Raw genomic sequence first — 16032 nt, 5'->3', positions numbered from 1 at the left:
ATCCCATTCTTTATTACCTAGATCTCTTGATCAATTTTTCTTATTGATTACCTTTTCACTATGAAAAAAAGTTATAAATATTCTTGGAAATTTCTAAGTCTGTAGGTACTATTATTTCTGTTACAAAACCCTAGAGTTAGAATTTTCAGGTCAAAAGGTAGATACAGTGTACCTATTGTTTTTATTGACACCAAATTATACTTCAAAGGTTTTGGATTGATTTGCACAATGTCTAAGACTATATGATAGGAGTACTCTTGATTTCCTCATCCACTACCATCCAAACTTATAATCAAAAGTTTATTTACTTTTAAATTGAAGAGAACAAAATGATATTTGCAAATGACAGTATAGACAAAAGGTTGATATCCAGGATCTATAAAGAACTCCTCAAACTCAACACACACAGAACAGACAATAATATCAAAAAATGGGCAGAAATTGGAAGGGGAGGTGAACCATGAGAGACTATGGACTCTGGAAAACAATCTGAGGGTTTTGAAGGGGGGGGGGTAGGAGGTCAGGGTACCAGGTGGTGGGTATTATAGAGGGCACAGATTGCATGGAGCACTGGGTGTGGTACAAAAATAATGAATACTGTTATGCTGAAAATAAACAAAAAATAAATCTAAAAAAAATGGGCAGAAGATATGAACAGACACTTCTCCAGTGAAGACATACAAATGGCTATCAGACACATGAAAAAATGTTCATCATCACTAGCCATCAGGGAGATTCAAATTAAAACCACATTGAGATATCACCTTACACCAGTTAGAATGGCCAAAATTAGCAAGACAGGAAACAACATGTGTTGGAGAGGATGTGGGGAAAGGGGAACCCTCTTACACTGTTGGTGGGAATGCAAGTTGGTGCAGCCTCTTTGGAGAACAGTGTGGAGATTCCTCAAGAAATTAAAAATAGTACTTCCCTATGACCCTGCCATTGCACTCCTGGGTATTTACCCCAACAATACAGATGTAGTGAAAAGAAGGGCCATCTGTACCCCAATGTTTATAGCAGCAATGACCATGGTCGCCAAACTGTGGAAAGAACCAAGATGCCCTTCAATGGATGAATGGATAAGAAAGATGTTGTCCATATACACTATGGAGTATTATGCCTCCATCAGAAAGGATGAATACCCAACTTTTGTAGCAACATGGATGGAACTGGAAGGGATTATGCTGAGTGAAATAAGTCAAGCAGAGAGAGTCAATTATCATATGGTTTCACTTATTTGTGGAGCATAACAAAAAGCATGGAGGACATGGGGAGTTAGAGAGGAGAAGGGAGTTGGGGTAAATTGGAAGGGGAGGTGAACCATGAGAGACTATGGACTCTGAAAAACAATATGAGGGTTTGAAGTGGCGGGGGCAGGGGAGGTTAGGGTACCAGGTGGTGGCTATTATAGAGGGCATGGATTGCATGGAGCACTGGATGTGGTGCAAAAATAATGAATACTGTTATGCTGAAAATAAATTTAAAAAAAGAAAATCAAATTCAGCAATATCTAAAAAGAATAGCATACTATAGCAAAGTCATGATTTTACTCCAAAAATGCAAATATTATTTAATATTTGGAGATTAATCAATATAATTTCCCATTTTAATGGAAGTAAAGAGAAAAACCACAGGATCATTTCAATAGGAGCATAAAATGTATTTTACAAAAATCAACATCCATTGATTTAAAAACCTGAGCAAACTAGACACAAAAAGAATATTCCTTAACCTATAAATATCACCTAACATAAAACCTAGTACTGACATGAAATTTAGGAATGAAAGACTCAATGTTTTCCCCTCAGGAAAGATGGGGAGGAAGGCAAGGATATCTGTTCTCACTTCTATTCAACATTGTACTTAGCTAATGAAATAAATCAAAATAATGAAATTAAAAGCATAAGTTAGAAAATAAAATTATCTATTTACATATTACATAATCCTGTATGTAAAAAATCCTAAGAAATCCACAAAGAGTACTAGAACTAATAAGTGATTATCAAAGTCACAGGACAAAAGCTAAATATACAAAAATCTGTTCTATTGCTATATTCTAGCAAGAACACTGGAAATGGAAATAAAATCTATAATATATAATAAAATCCATAAACATGAAAAACTAAGGGATATATTTTACAAACTATGTGCAAGAGTTAGGGCTGTAAAATGCTGCTGAGATAAATTAAAGAAGACCTAAATAGATGAAGAAATATTCTATTTTCATGAATCTGAAGGCCCAATTTTGTTAGAAAGCCAATTCTTAGTCTAAAGATTCAACACAATTTTAATCAAAATCTGAGAAGTTTTTTTTTTTAACTTTGAAATGCTAACTCTAAGATTTATATGCAAATATAAAGGCTCTAGAATAGCCCAATAATATATAAAAAGAACAAATCTGGGGGCCTCACAAATCTTATTTAAAGGCTTACTATAAAGCCTACAATAATTGAGAGTGTGTTACTGACATAATATCATGTAGATCAGTGGACATACACACCAATGAAATAGAACAGAGAATTCAGACACAGACCCAAACATGTATCTTCAATTGATTTTAATAGTATTTAGTAGTGTTGAGGGAGTAGCAATATGCTTTCTATCATCATCACCCATTTCTGTCCAGAATGACCTAAAAACTTCTTTGCAATCAAAGCTCTGTCCTGAAAACTCAGTTTTCTAGACTCAGGTCCTACAGAAAGATTGCCAGGCCAACTCTTCCTGGCCCTTGTGGGACTTAAACATTTGGGACCCATTTGCACTGTCTTCATGGGAAAGCTTTTGCTTCATATTCCTAGTTATTATTTGTCTGTGGGTGGGGCTAAGTTGGGTGACATCCACAAAGTCTGAAGTTCTCTGGGGAGAAGGACTGTCACTCAGAGTTAACTAGGGAGCTTCATTCTCTATCATACTGCCTTCATCTCTAAGGTGTACATCTTCTCACAAAAGTCAGAGGCAGGCCCTTTAGGCTGCCCAGTTCCCAAGACGTTTCTATCAAGAGCCCTGCCTCTAAGAAGAAGATATCTCTTCTTAAGTTTACTGTTTTGATTCTCCAACTTCTACGGATGACACTGGAGAATTCAGACAAAAGGGTCATGTGGTCCAATGCCTACGTTCCCTAATTCTGATCTCAATTCCTGGATCTGGGAGTGAGACAAAATCTCCAAATGAAAACTGTATCTACCCCTGACCATCTATTCAGTCTGCCATAATTTCAGTCCAGGAAGGGTCAGAGTATATACACTGGCCATGGAACCAGCTTAAGTCATCTGCTGCTAGATATCTATTCTATTCTTCATTCAGATCTTTTACTTCCTCAGAACACAACACTGCTCATTATTCTAAGGAATAACATCGGTGACTTATAATCCCCAGATGACTCCTTGTTTTCCCATCATTGCACTGAAAAACACTATGCTGGAGTCCGTTTCCCACCCAGCATAAGCTTACCTCTAAATCACATCAAGAAACCAGGAGTTTGGACGTGTGGTGGGTAGAGAGAACCAAAAAGAACACTCATCCTTGGGAGAGAAAGGGTGAAGACAGCAACTTTCCCCTCTGGTCTCCGGAAGAACTTCTTTTCCATGTTCCTGCCCCTCATCAGTATGGCTGCCCTGGTCTTTGTGGTAATACAGGGTAAGGCTTTAATTAGGAAATTAGCATAGGGTTGGAGATATTGTAGCTTGAGGTGTCTGTCATTCATCTAGCAGTGCTATTCCAGCTGTACAAAAGTCCCTTTCCACTACTGCCAGCTGTAAGATACCACCCAAGAGCAACAAACCACATTCTCATGTCCTTCATGTTACAAAATGAACTGATTAGGCAGGAATCTCGACATGAATTTCTTAAAGTGAACAGCTTGAGAGGAAGACACTTAGAGGCTAAGGTGAGTGGTTTAGGCTTACATATGCCTTGAGCTCCTGTACAGTACAGACATAAAGACTGCATTTGAATTTATCAGTGCTGGGTATAGATTTTAGACCTACTCTTATGGGTTATCAGTAGGATGGATAGAAGCTAATGGAAGGACAAATCTTCTTTAAACTGGAATACCACTGCTAGTGGTTAAGTCACAGCATTAGATAAAGATTTTATAGGGCCAGAGAGAAAGCCAGAGTATAACTATATACAGCTTTGCTCTTTCCATTTCTGATAGTTCGTATTATAGTGTTTATTTCCTTTGACAATTGGAAGTTTTTGAAATTAACCTTTCAGTAAACTTAAATTCTAAGGCAGCATAAAGTTGTGGAAATATTTGCACACACATAAACACACACACACACACACACATATTTACACACTCCATGTGTTGGCCCTGAAGAAGTGTGGAGCAATGATGGGCCAGAAAAATTTGAGACCATTGGCAGCCATAGGATAACAATAACAATGACAACAGTTGTTTGTGGAGCACTTGGTATGCGCCAGTCACTAAGTAGTTCACTCATTTAATATTTGCAATAACCCTAGAGGCCAGTGCCATCATTATCTTCATCTTACTGAGTAAAGTGAGGTTCAGAGAGCATGTTATAAAGAGCAGATTAATTTCCACAAGTAAGTTTCAGAACAGTGTTCAAACACAGGGTCATAGCTTATGCCCCAAACCACCATGAAAGAATGACATGAGTCTGGAGGGGAGGCACTCCCCTGGAAGGGAGACACTGTGGCAACAAAGCAACACCATGAGGTAGGATGCTAACAACCTTCTAGTCACTGGCAGGGTAGCCACCTGGTTCTGAGGCTTATCTCCATGATCCTGTGTATCTTTTCAACTCTCCATCTTGGCAAGCACATATTAGAAACCCTATCCAAGGAAGCTACTTTATTAACCCAAAACTCTGATTTTCTATTAATTTCATGATCATAGCTAGAGAAATGGGAATGAGTGAAGGTCCTCAATAGAGAGACAGCCCAGAAAGTCTTGAGGGGACCCTTCAAAAGGAATCTTGTTACACAGTCTCTGAGTCATAACTAGACGCCCCCAGCACCAACATTTAGCCCAGAGTTACAATAATTCTCTTTCTCCCCATGTTTCCTCTCCTCCCTATGCTTTTCTTTTTCTCCCTCTCACACATTTGGTCTTCCTCTCTTAATTCTATGTTCTTCTTTTGTTTCCTTCTTTCCTATTCCTGAAATGTTGTTGTCTGCTACTCTGCAGTAGCAGAGTACTTAATCCTTAATCCACTCCTGTCTCCCTCCTTATCAGTGGCTTTCCATGCTCTAATTCTATGACCCCCCACCTGCCGCGTTTTCTCTTTCTGTTTATCACTGGCCACGGACTTTGTCTTGCTCTCCCGGTTCTCTTTCTGTCTCTGTTTCATGGTCAATGATATTCTCTCTCTCCTCTTTCTCCCCTTCTCTCTTTCTTTGTCTCTCTGTCTTGCTATCTCTGCCTCTGCATCTCTGTCTTTTGTTTCCTTTCTATGCAGGGACTCAGCTCCTGGATCATGGCAAATCTGAGCCACCCTTCTGAATTTGTCCTCTTGGGCTTCTCCTCTTTTGGTGAGCTGCAGGTTCTGCTGTATGGGCCCTTCCTCATGCTTTATCTTCTTGCCTTCATGGGAAACACTGTCATCATAATCACAGTCATAGCCAACACCCACCTACATACTCCTATGTACTTCTTTCTGGGTAATTTTTCCCTGTTGGAGATCTTGGTGACCATGACTGCAGTGCCCAGGATGCTCTCAGACCTGCTGGTCACCCACAAAGTCATTTCCTTCACTGGCTGCATGGTCCAGTTCTACTTCTACTTTTCCCTAGGTTCCACCTCCTTCCTCATCCTGTCAGACATGGCCCTTGACCGCTTTGTGGCCATCTGCCACCCACTGCACTATGACACTTTGATGAGCTGGGCTGTGTGTGTCAGGCTGGCAGGGGCTGCCTGGGCAGCTCCCTTCCTAGTCATGGTGCCCACTGTCCTCTCCCGGGCTTATCTCAATTATTGTCATGGCAACATCATTAACCACTTCTTCTGCGACAACGTACCTCTGCTGCAGCTGTCCTGCTCAGACACCAGTCTGCTGGAATTCTGGGATTTCATGATGGCCTTAGCCTTTGTCCTCAGTTCCTTCCTGGTGACCCTCATCTCCTATGGGTATATTGTAACCACTGTGCTGAGGATCCCATCTGCTACCGGCCGTCAGAAGGCTTTCTCTACATGTGGGTCCCACCTCACTCTAGTCTTCATTGGTTACAGCAGCACCATCTTCCTTTATGTCAGGCCTGGAAAAGCACATTCTGTGGAAATCAACAAGACCATAGCCTTGGTGACATCAGTCCTCACCCCCTTTCTCAGTCCCTTTATCCTTACCCTCCGCAATGAGACAGTCAAGGCAGTGCTACGAGGGCATATGCAGAGGCTTAAAGGCCTCCACAAGGCACTACAATGAGACTGACGAACCCGGCCAACTTCAGTCAAGCAGTTCTATGCAGAGAGGAGGCAGAGTACCAGACTGAAGACAACTGCTGAATTTCTTTAGGTTGTTTCCTCTATGGAAACATGGAAGCAAGGTAACTACAGTGAGTCCTCAGTGCTCAGTGTCTGGCTCTCACAGGCCACCATGAAGGTGCTCCCCATACCCACTGGCGGCTACAAGAACTCTGAAAGTAGCCCAGAGCCTGGGGAGCCAGAAGTAAGACTTTCAGTACAAGGAAGTACATGGGCTTTCCATTCAAGGACAGCAGCCAGGAAGTGTTTTCTGATCAAGAGGAGATACTACCCAGCCCAGGTGTGTGTGTGTGTGTGTGTGTGTGTGTGTGTGTGTGTGTGTGTGTAAAATTCCTGAAAGTTTTTGGATGAAACCTCAGCTCCAATGCCTCTCCCACCCAACTATAATCTGAAATTTTAAAAGCCCTACAGTTGGGGCGTCAGGGTTGCTCAGATGGCACAGCATTGACTCTTGGTTTTGGCTCTGGGGCATGATTTCATGGGTCCTGAGATTGAGCCCTGCCTGGGGCTCCACGCTTAGCAGGGAGTCTGTTTCAAGATTCTCTCTCTCTGCCCCTCCCCCCTTTTCTTTCTATAATAAATAAATAAATCTTTTTTAAAAAGCCCTCCTTGGGGCGCCTGGGTGGCTCCGTTCGTTGGGCAACTGCCTTTAGCTTGGGTCACGATCCCAGAGTCCTGGGATGGAGTCCCGCATCAGGCTCCCAGCTCCATGGGGAGTCTGCTTCTCCCTCTGACCTCCCCTCTCACACTCTCCTCTCTCTCTCAAATTATAAATAAAATTGAAAATAAATAAATAAATAAATAGCCCTCCTGTTACTTTGACCTCAGACTCATGGTTTTTTCTTAGCTTTTACCTATCCTGGATTTTCTTAAAAAAAAAAAAAAAGATTTTGTTTATTTATTTGAGAGAGAATGAGAGAGAGAGAGTGAGAGCATGAGCCAGGGGAAGGAAAGGGAGAAGAAAACTCCCCTGCTGAGCAGGGAGCTCAATGCAGGGCTCAATCTCAGGACCCTGGGATCATGACCTGAGCTGAAGGCAGATGCTTAACTGATTGAGCCACCCAGCTGCCCCAATATTGGATTTTCTAAACCACCCCCAATTGAAAATATTCTCCTAAGGAGTGCCTGGGTGGCTCAGTCAGTTAAGCCTCTGATTCTTGATCTCAGCTCAGGTCGGGTTGTGAATGCAAACTCCATGTTAAGCTCCAAGCTGGATGTGGAGACTACTTTAGAAATATATATATACTTCCAAATTGTTTTTGGAAATACACCTTAATTTAGCAAACTCATTTCTCAGTAAACTACAGTGACTTCACTCATCAAGGGAGTAATCTTAGCCCCACTTTAAGTACTTTAAGTACTCCTAGCCCCACCTTACTTTAAGACAACAAAAATACTAATTTACCACAAGTGCCAATTTTTTTACAAGTCTACTATATGGAAATAAACAAGGCAGGAAACTGCAGGCTCATTTGGTGGATACAGATTGTCTGGCTTTGGAGACGTGGATCACTTAGTGGTCCATTGGTTCTCATTATGTATTTCTAGTATTATCTCAGGCTAACCCCTTCTCAAGAGAGGTACTCCTTTCTCTGACTTTCTGAGAAGTTCATTCCTTTCTTTCTGAGGTGCCCCTTACCCAAATCAGAGGATGTCTTTAGGTTCTTAGTTTCAGCTTTTGGTTTCAAGTCTTGTTTCCTCCAAGGACACATCACAGCAATGACTCTGATGTTGCTTCCTGTTGCTGTTGTTCTAACTGATTTATTTTCTCCAATTATCCTCTGCTCACCACCTCAAAGAGTACATATTTGTAGAATAAATAGCAGGAGGATGAAGGAGGTAAAAATAATTTTACTGGGTGCCTGGGTGGCTCAGTTGGTTAAGCGACCGCCTTTGCTCAGGTCATGGTCCTGGGATGGAGTCCCACATTGGGCCCTTTGCTCACCAAGGAGTCTGCTTCTCCCACTGACCTATATCCTGTCATGCTCTTTCTCTCTCATCCTCTCTGTCTCTCTCTCTCTCAAATAAATAAATAAAATCTTTTAAAAAAGATTAAAAATAATTTTACTAGTAATAATTTACCTTTACATATACATGTACATATATCCATGGACCACTAAGTGAGCCACAATTCCAAAGCTAGACACTTACATATACATGTATACTCTATATATAATATATATGTAATATATAAATAATACATATGCATATATATAATTCATCACTCACTATGAACAATGTACTCTGCTTAGTGCTGGCCATTAAAGATCAAAGAAATGTGGACTCTAACTTCAAAGATTTCTCCATCTGTGAGACAGAAAAAGCTATAATGAATTCAGCTTATTTTGATAAGGGGTTCTTCTACTTTAACAAGTATGATTCCCCAGAAGGAAAATGTTAATTCCTGGGCTGCAGCCAGGCAGTGTTTCTGACTCACTTAGGAATAGGGGAAATACAGTTGAGAAAAAGAAAAGGAATTGGTCAAAATGATGGCAGAAATGACAATAGAATCTGGTTCTTCAAATTTCTTTTCCATCTTCAGAAATTCTTCTTCCAGCTTGATCAAAGTTAGATTAATTAAAAGTTGGAATCTCCAGGATCTGAAGCCACTCTGTGTAGACTCCTCCAGCCTCTTACTCACTGTAAATCCATCCAGTTCCCATCAACTGTAAACACTTGTAATTGCAATAATTCTAGTAACTCCTTCATAACAGTTGCATGTTTAATATCCATCGCTTGAAAGAAGCATACTGTCAGAAAGCAATTATAGCTTCAGTGTCATTTTTAAAGGTTTGTGTTTCATTTATCATAACAGTATCCACAAACATTTGAAAGATAGCAAATAACACTTGTACATGCAAGAAATATCTTTATTCAGTCCATACATAATGTTAATTGCCTTGTAGATTCACACTTTGTTTGCTACACAAGTTTCCCCAGTCCTACCCACTTGCTATCTGAAAGTAGAGCATTCCTATGAAAACTTTCTTAAGTAGAACTGGCATAAAGCAAAGAAACAACTACCATTAATTTGCATGAAAATTTTTTGAGCATTCCCAGATGCAAAAAAAAATAATCTCTTAGGCTTTTCTGATATCTTAGGACACATCTTGCTAACAGATGCACAAAATAAATTGAGATAAAGCACAGATGCTCCCTCACTTCAAATCTCTGGCAGCTTGATGCCGAGCTGCTGGATGTGGTTTCTGGGGAAGGAGCTTGACGGCGCCACGCTCACTGCTTGCGGTGTTTGCTGTGCTGTATGTAACGGCTCACTGCAAAACAAATGCTGAATGCTAGTTTCGCTTTTCACCTTTTCTCATAAAAGTCACAATACTCTTCCAATTCCTTTAAGTTAGTGAAAACAGGCACCAACGTAGGTCTTTTGTAAATGCAAAGTGGTGCAACACAAACTCACAAGAAAGCAGGGGATGCTTGTGATACCATGTTTCCCGGGAGGTGGGAACAACGGAATCTGTTGTTAGTCTACATAAGGTCATTTGATAGAAGGTCATTTGACAGAAGGCAAAAGCCTTCCCACTCCACAGAAGTAGCTTTCAAGGAACATAATTGCAGAGAGGAGGAGGACAAGACTGTAACACCCAGAAATGATTTAAATGAAGGTGGAATCAGTGGCAGGATTCCGTGACTACAATGCCTGCCCTAACCTAAGGAACCTACCGTTTGTCTGGCATTCCAGCCCCAGAAATATCATGTTCTAGTAAGCAACCATTAGAAATAACAGGGCTCTGAATGGCTAACATAAGAAGCTGTTGTCATACATGTAAAATCCAGTGGAAGCCAAAAAACAGATTCATTTCTTCCATTTGGCAGGACAAGAGAGCAAGAAATTAAAAGTATGGACATTTTGATGAGGGAAGATAAAGGAATATTTTTCAAATAAAAGTCAGGCTTGGGTCCTGCAGTGCTCCAGGTAGCATGAAGGCCTTGCATACGTTGAATTTTAGAAGTTTGGTAAGGTGTGAAACCCTGTAAGGCCAAGTTAGAAAATTTCAGTGCTGCCTGGAGAAAACCATGTTCACATCAATCCAGTTCACCATTTCTTTAAGCGTTCCATTTCCTAATGTAAATACGTTCCTTGCAATAATGCCTCACAGATACTGAAGAAAGGAGGCAGTGATCCAGTGGTCTGCTGGTAACTGTTTAACCATGTCTCTACTTGGATCATTTACTGACCTCCAGCATTCACCAGTTTCTCTGGAGTCTATTTTACCACCATCCAGTCCAGTTTCACACTGCTAACATGATACAAACAACCTCAGTAGCATAGATCAAAGTAAAAAGTAGTGAAATAATTCGGAGTTTTGAATTTTTATTACCTTTGTTTTTAACATAATCTGCTTAATTATAAGTTTCTACCTTTTAATTTTTAATAATGTTCTGTTACATTCCCGAAAAGTTAACTATCGGTTCTTAAGAAGGCTCCAGAGTGTCACTGTAGCATTCACCTTTTGTGTTCCCCTAGATCCTGTTCCCCATTCAAGCCAGCACCTTTGTCATTCTCCTTCCCTAGAATCAGATGCATGCCAAGTCCTATAGACGCAAACCTCATGGACTTGCCCTTTAGCAGAACTATTCCTAAGCTCTTTCTGAACTTACTTAGGTCATGTTTGAAACTGTAAGCAATAAAATTCCAGCACTGAAAGGAAATAGGAACTTTTGTGAATACAGTATAATTGCCCTAGCATGCAAAGTTTTCCACTTCACTGCCCTTTGTACCCACTCCCAAGTTTGTTGTAAAAACAGTTGTGTCCTGTGATTTCAGGGAGTGTAGCATCCTTCAGAGGACACTTAAAATTCCCCCAAAGAGGCTTAAGTGGGTAGGAGAAGAATCAATGAAACAAGATGGGATTGGGAGGGAGACAAACCATAAGTGACTCTTAATCTCACAAAACAAACTGAGGGTTGCTGGGGGGAGGGGGTTTGGGAGAAGGGGGTGGGATTATGGACATTGGGGAGGGTATGTGCTTTGGTGAGTGCTGTGAAGTGTGTAAACCTGGTGATTCACAGACCTGTACCCCTGGGGATAAAAATATATGTTTATAAAAAATAAAAAATTTAAAAAAAAAAATTCCCCCAAAGACTTGGATCTGATTTGTGACAATACCTGTGATCTCCCTTGTACTTTCATTGCCCATACAATATGCCATTTTTATGTCTATCTTATTTTACATATCCGTTGTTTCTCTCTGGAATTCACATTTCCCATTCTCTCTACTCTCTATACTTCGAACTTAACTCAAATGATACCATGTTTGAGAATACTCCCAATTTAGCCAAAGAAAATCAGGCATTCCCTCTCTGTATTGCCAGAGTGCTTTGCATATTTTAGTCATGAGCACAAAGTTTTGTTTTCCCACAAGAAATTCTGAGCTCCTCAAGTTAGGTACCATCCTACAAACTGGTTCTTCAAGTTGGTACCTCAAGTTAGGTACCATATGTATCTTTGTATCTCTTTTGCCTAGAACATAGTAGGTGTTCAACAAATGCAGGTTGTCTTTAGTAATGAGGTTTGCAGATGAATTTGGAATATCAGTCAACACTGTATCTTAAACACAGAATGCCATCTCGTCCATAGTAACAGAAGTGGAGCAAACAAAGCACGAGAAGAACTTAATGTCACTGCACTCTATCCCACTTAGCTGTCGAAACTAGTACCACAACCAGTTCTAAAAACCACATAACAACAGGAACCAGAGGAAGCAATGTGCATGGTGAGAGGTCTAGGAATAGTTCCATGGTGACATCTCACTCAAATATTTTCTAGGGGAATATGGCACCATCTTCACTTACTTGCTAGTCTGCCTGTTAATTCAAAATTGCAGAATTTGGATAATAGACAAATGTGAAGAGTCCACTGAGGCTGGACATAGGGTTAAAATTGCTTAAAACTGAGACCACCACAACAAAGAAAGAGGCTGCCTCACAGCTGAGAGTGCACAATCCCTAGACTTGGTTCCAGCAGGGCCTCCCTGTCAACCTGAGAAATGTGCTGCAGAGGGGATGCCTACACCCTGAGGAGTGGTGGCCTGGGTGGCCCATGCACTCCCTTGAAATTCCAAAAGGCAGTGATTTGTCACATCACGACTCTAAACCTGGGGAGACGTAACTACACCCAGTTTGACTTAGAACAAGTGTCCTCAGATTCATTCCAGCAAGATGGTAAATTTGTCGTTAGTATTTTCTGGGTTATGTCTTTCTACAAACTTCATTTGACATTATGCACATCCAGGGTCCCTGTCACATTAAGACGAATGTATGGAAACAAAGCATCTCCAAGATCACATCCCCACAGGATTCTCACAGCAAATCAGAGGCTGTACCATTGGCCTAAGTCTCTGGAAGTTTAAAGTCAGATGAGGATGAAAATCGTAGGGCCTAAATCCTGGTTACTGTCTCCAAAAATAGGCCCTGGGATGAAAGTTCCCAAGGAAGAGGGGCTCCTACAATGCCCTTCACAGTGCTGACACTAAGGCAAGGACTTTCTTAAAATTTCCTGACTTCTACCAGCAGACTGTCTAGATCAGTGCTCCTCAAATATTAATGGGCATGTGAATCATCCAGGGGTCCTGTGAAAATATAGATTCTGATGCAGCAGTTCTGGGGTGGGGCCTGAGATTCTGTATTTTGTATCAGCGGAGATGCCAAAGCTGTGCCAAGACCTCTCTTGGGGGAGCTGGAGACCACAGGTATGTTTGTGGGGAATGTCATGCCTGTGTGATGCTGTGTGATGGGGTGACGACTGTGGAGGCCCGAGACCATCAATGCCTTCCCAGTTAGACCAGAGATCTCACTGCTAAGACAACGCAATGAAAAAAAGTCAATAGATGGCTGCAGACTGTTGGTTATGTTTAATTTTTTAAGGGAATGTGCAGAAATGAGAGAGTAGCAGCACGAAGGAGTCTCTCAGGAGGAACATCTGAGTGGATTTGTGTGCTGATTATTTTAGGAGAAGCTGAAAGAAACTGTTTGCATATCAGAAGGAGATAATTGCTTCCCATTTAGTTCTCCAGTTTCTCACAAAGTTTGCAAGGAGAGTAAGTAATTGGTCCCTTGAGAGGTGGAGGAGGAAAAGTCCTCAGGATGAAAAACTGTTTTCCTTTTGGAACACTGAAAAAAAAATTAAATTTAATTTAAAAAAAAAGAAAAAATGTTTTCCCTGCTAACCTTATGGCAGAATCAAAAGTATCTGCCCCCTTTGAAGAGTCCTACAAATGAGAATGTGTCCAATGGTAGTTAAAAAAACAAAAACAAAAACAAAAAAACCTTAATTGGAGGTCAAACTCCCTGATCATAACCAGAGATGCATGCCTCTGGGCAGCACACCCCAAATGTTTCCCCCACACACACCCCTTTCTTCGCAGCTATGGCTCTAGGGGGTGGCCTCACATTAGCCTATTCACACTGCAGATAAGGACCAGGACCTCTGCTCTAGATATCCTGTGGGCAGAGCTAGCTTCAGAAGTAGGAAGAGCAATTCTCTGCGTCTTTTATGCTCTATATCATCTTCCTTGCCGTCTCTGTAACATTTTAGGTTACAAATAACCCATTTTTGAAATTGTTTCTACCCTCGACTACCAGAACCTCCAAAGTACTCCAACAGTTCTGACTTTTCCTTGTCTGGCTCCTGGTCTTTCTAAATACGGATGCCATCACATTTCTCTTCTTGTTCTTCTTTTATCTATTCTCTCCTTCAGAAATCACATTCTTCCCTAACTAGAGAGATCTTGAAAATGTAAATGAATCTCAAATCTGCATTCTTGTTCTCAATCCATGACTCTGATTGCCTACTGACCACCACAACATACTCACCATGTGTAAAAATGTACATATAACCCTCCCCTTCCTCAAAGCCAACACCATGTTCATGGTTCCCCAATTCCCCAGTCACCTAGGCTTGTCACCTGGAAAGGATCAATACTTTTTCGGTTTTTCTTCTTTCTTCTAAAACACTTGAACCACCATCCTTAGAAATATTTTTTAAACCACACACCTTTATTTTTTCCATAGACCCCAAGCTCAAGAATTTGTCTTCTCTTAATCGTTGCAACAACATTCTTTTCTTTGGTGGGGAGGGACAGAGAGAGACCATATTAAACAAGCTCCATGCCCAACGCAGAACCCAATACAGAGCTCAATATCATAACCTTGAGATCATGGCTGAGCTAAAATCAAGAGTTGGATGCTTAACCAACTGAACCAACCAGGCACCCCTGCAACAGAATTCTCAATGGCTTTCATGTTTGTAGCTTTCTCTATATCCAACTTATGCATACACAACTGTTATATTTATGTTTCTAAGGTGTTATATCTATAGACTGCTTTTTTAATAATCTGAGGCAATGTGATTTCATTTATATACTACTCTCAAAATCAATTAATCAAACTAGCTAGCCATCTAACTCCATACAGAAAAAGGCTACCAGGATGTATTTTAAATTAATAACAGTGGCTATCTTGAATGTGGATTATAGGCAGTTCAATGTATATCTATATTTATATCAAACTTTATCTTATTTGTTTTCCAAATTCTTTTCCTTTAAGTGTATATTTCTTCAATGGCTGGGGGGGAGCAAAAAAAAACCTTTTTCAAACACAAACAACATCTATTTCCTTCTCTTGTCTGCTAAGTCAAGAACATACTCCCCCGGCAATCCCAGCCTTGCACAGCTTTAACTACCTACCCCTCCAACCTTACCCTCACCTCTTTCTTGTCATATACTTCATGCTATCACCAGCCTGGACCAATTGCTAGTCTCCAAATGTTAATTTCACCTTGCTTTGACAAAATTTTCCTTATTGTTCTCTATGCTTGGAATACCCTGTCCTGCCTTCTTTGCCTGACAAATTCTTGCGTACCCCCTTCAGGAACGGTCTCAAATGTCTCTCCTTTATGAAGCCATCTCCCATTCAGATGTGAACTCATTCTTCCTGGAAGTCCCAACTGGGGAAGTTAGCATGTCTGCCTTGCATTTTAGTTAGTATTGTGCCAGCCTTATTCCAAACACTTTTTTCTTGGTGGCAGGGTTTTCTTTTCATCTTTACAGCCCTCACAATACCTAAAAACAGCTTACATAATGTGAGTACTTAGTAAATTTTAGTTAAACAAATGAATGAGTAAATCTATTATGTTTCATTCCTAGTCCTGGGAAGAAAAGTTTGCCCAATGGAAACACATTTTCTTTAAATGCTTATTTGTCTGTGAGCATTGTTGGCTTTAATAAGGTAATGAGGCTATCATAACCTGACAATTTCTTTTCAGAAAAGTAAGATGAAACAAGGTGTGTTTCAAAATCCAATCCCAGAGGGTCCGGACAGCACCCTGTAATCAAATACAGTACTGTTTCTGTAACAAAATATGTGAATATTCACACCTAATGGAACAGACTGAGGCTATAAGTAGCCCTACATTGGTAAGTTCAGATCAGATTTAGCTGCCTAGTTAGTTCAACACAAAATTAGAAAAGAACTCTCAGTTGTCAAAGCATTTTTGATACAGCCTTGTGGATATGGAGTGGTAAATGGGGAGACCTCACTCACTGCGTGTCACCGTGCATTGG

General features: G+C 40.7%; 1 protein-coding gene across 1 annotated transcript; it reads left to right on the top strand.

Moving 5' to 3' along the window:
- Positions 1-5447: 5447 nt before the first annotated feature.
- Positions 5448-6392, top strand: LOC116569532 (olfactory receptor 6V1). The gene has a single exon (XM_032305827.1). It carries the CDS (start codon positions 5448-5450, stop codon positions 6390-6392), a length of 945 nt encoding a protein of 314 aa, XP_032161718.1.
- The last annotated feature ends 9640 nt before the right edge of the window (positions 6393-16032 follow it).

The sequence above is a fragment of the Mustela erminea genome, chromosome 11 (assembly GCF_009829155.1).
Source record: "Mustela erminea isolate mMusErm1 chromosome 11, mMusErm1.Pri, whole genome shotgun sequence".
Lineage (NCBI taxonomy): Eukaryota > Metazoa > Chordata > Mammalia > Carnivora > Mustelidae > Mustela > Mustela erminea.
The sequence above is the reverse complement of the archived record's forward strand: the minus strand, read 5'-3'. Positions and strand labels throughout refer to the sequence as shown.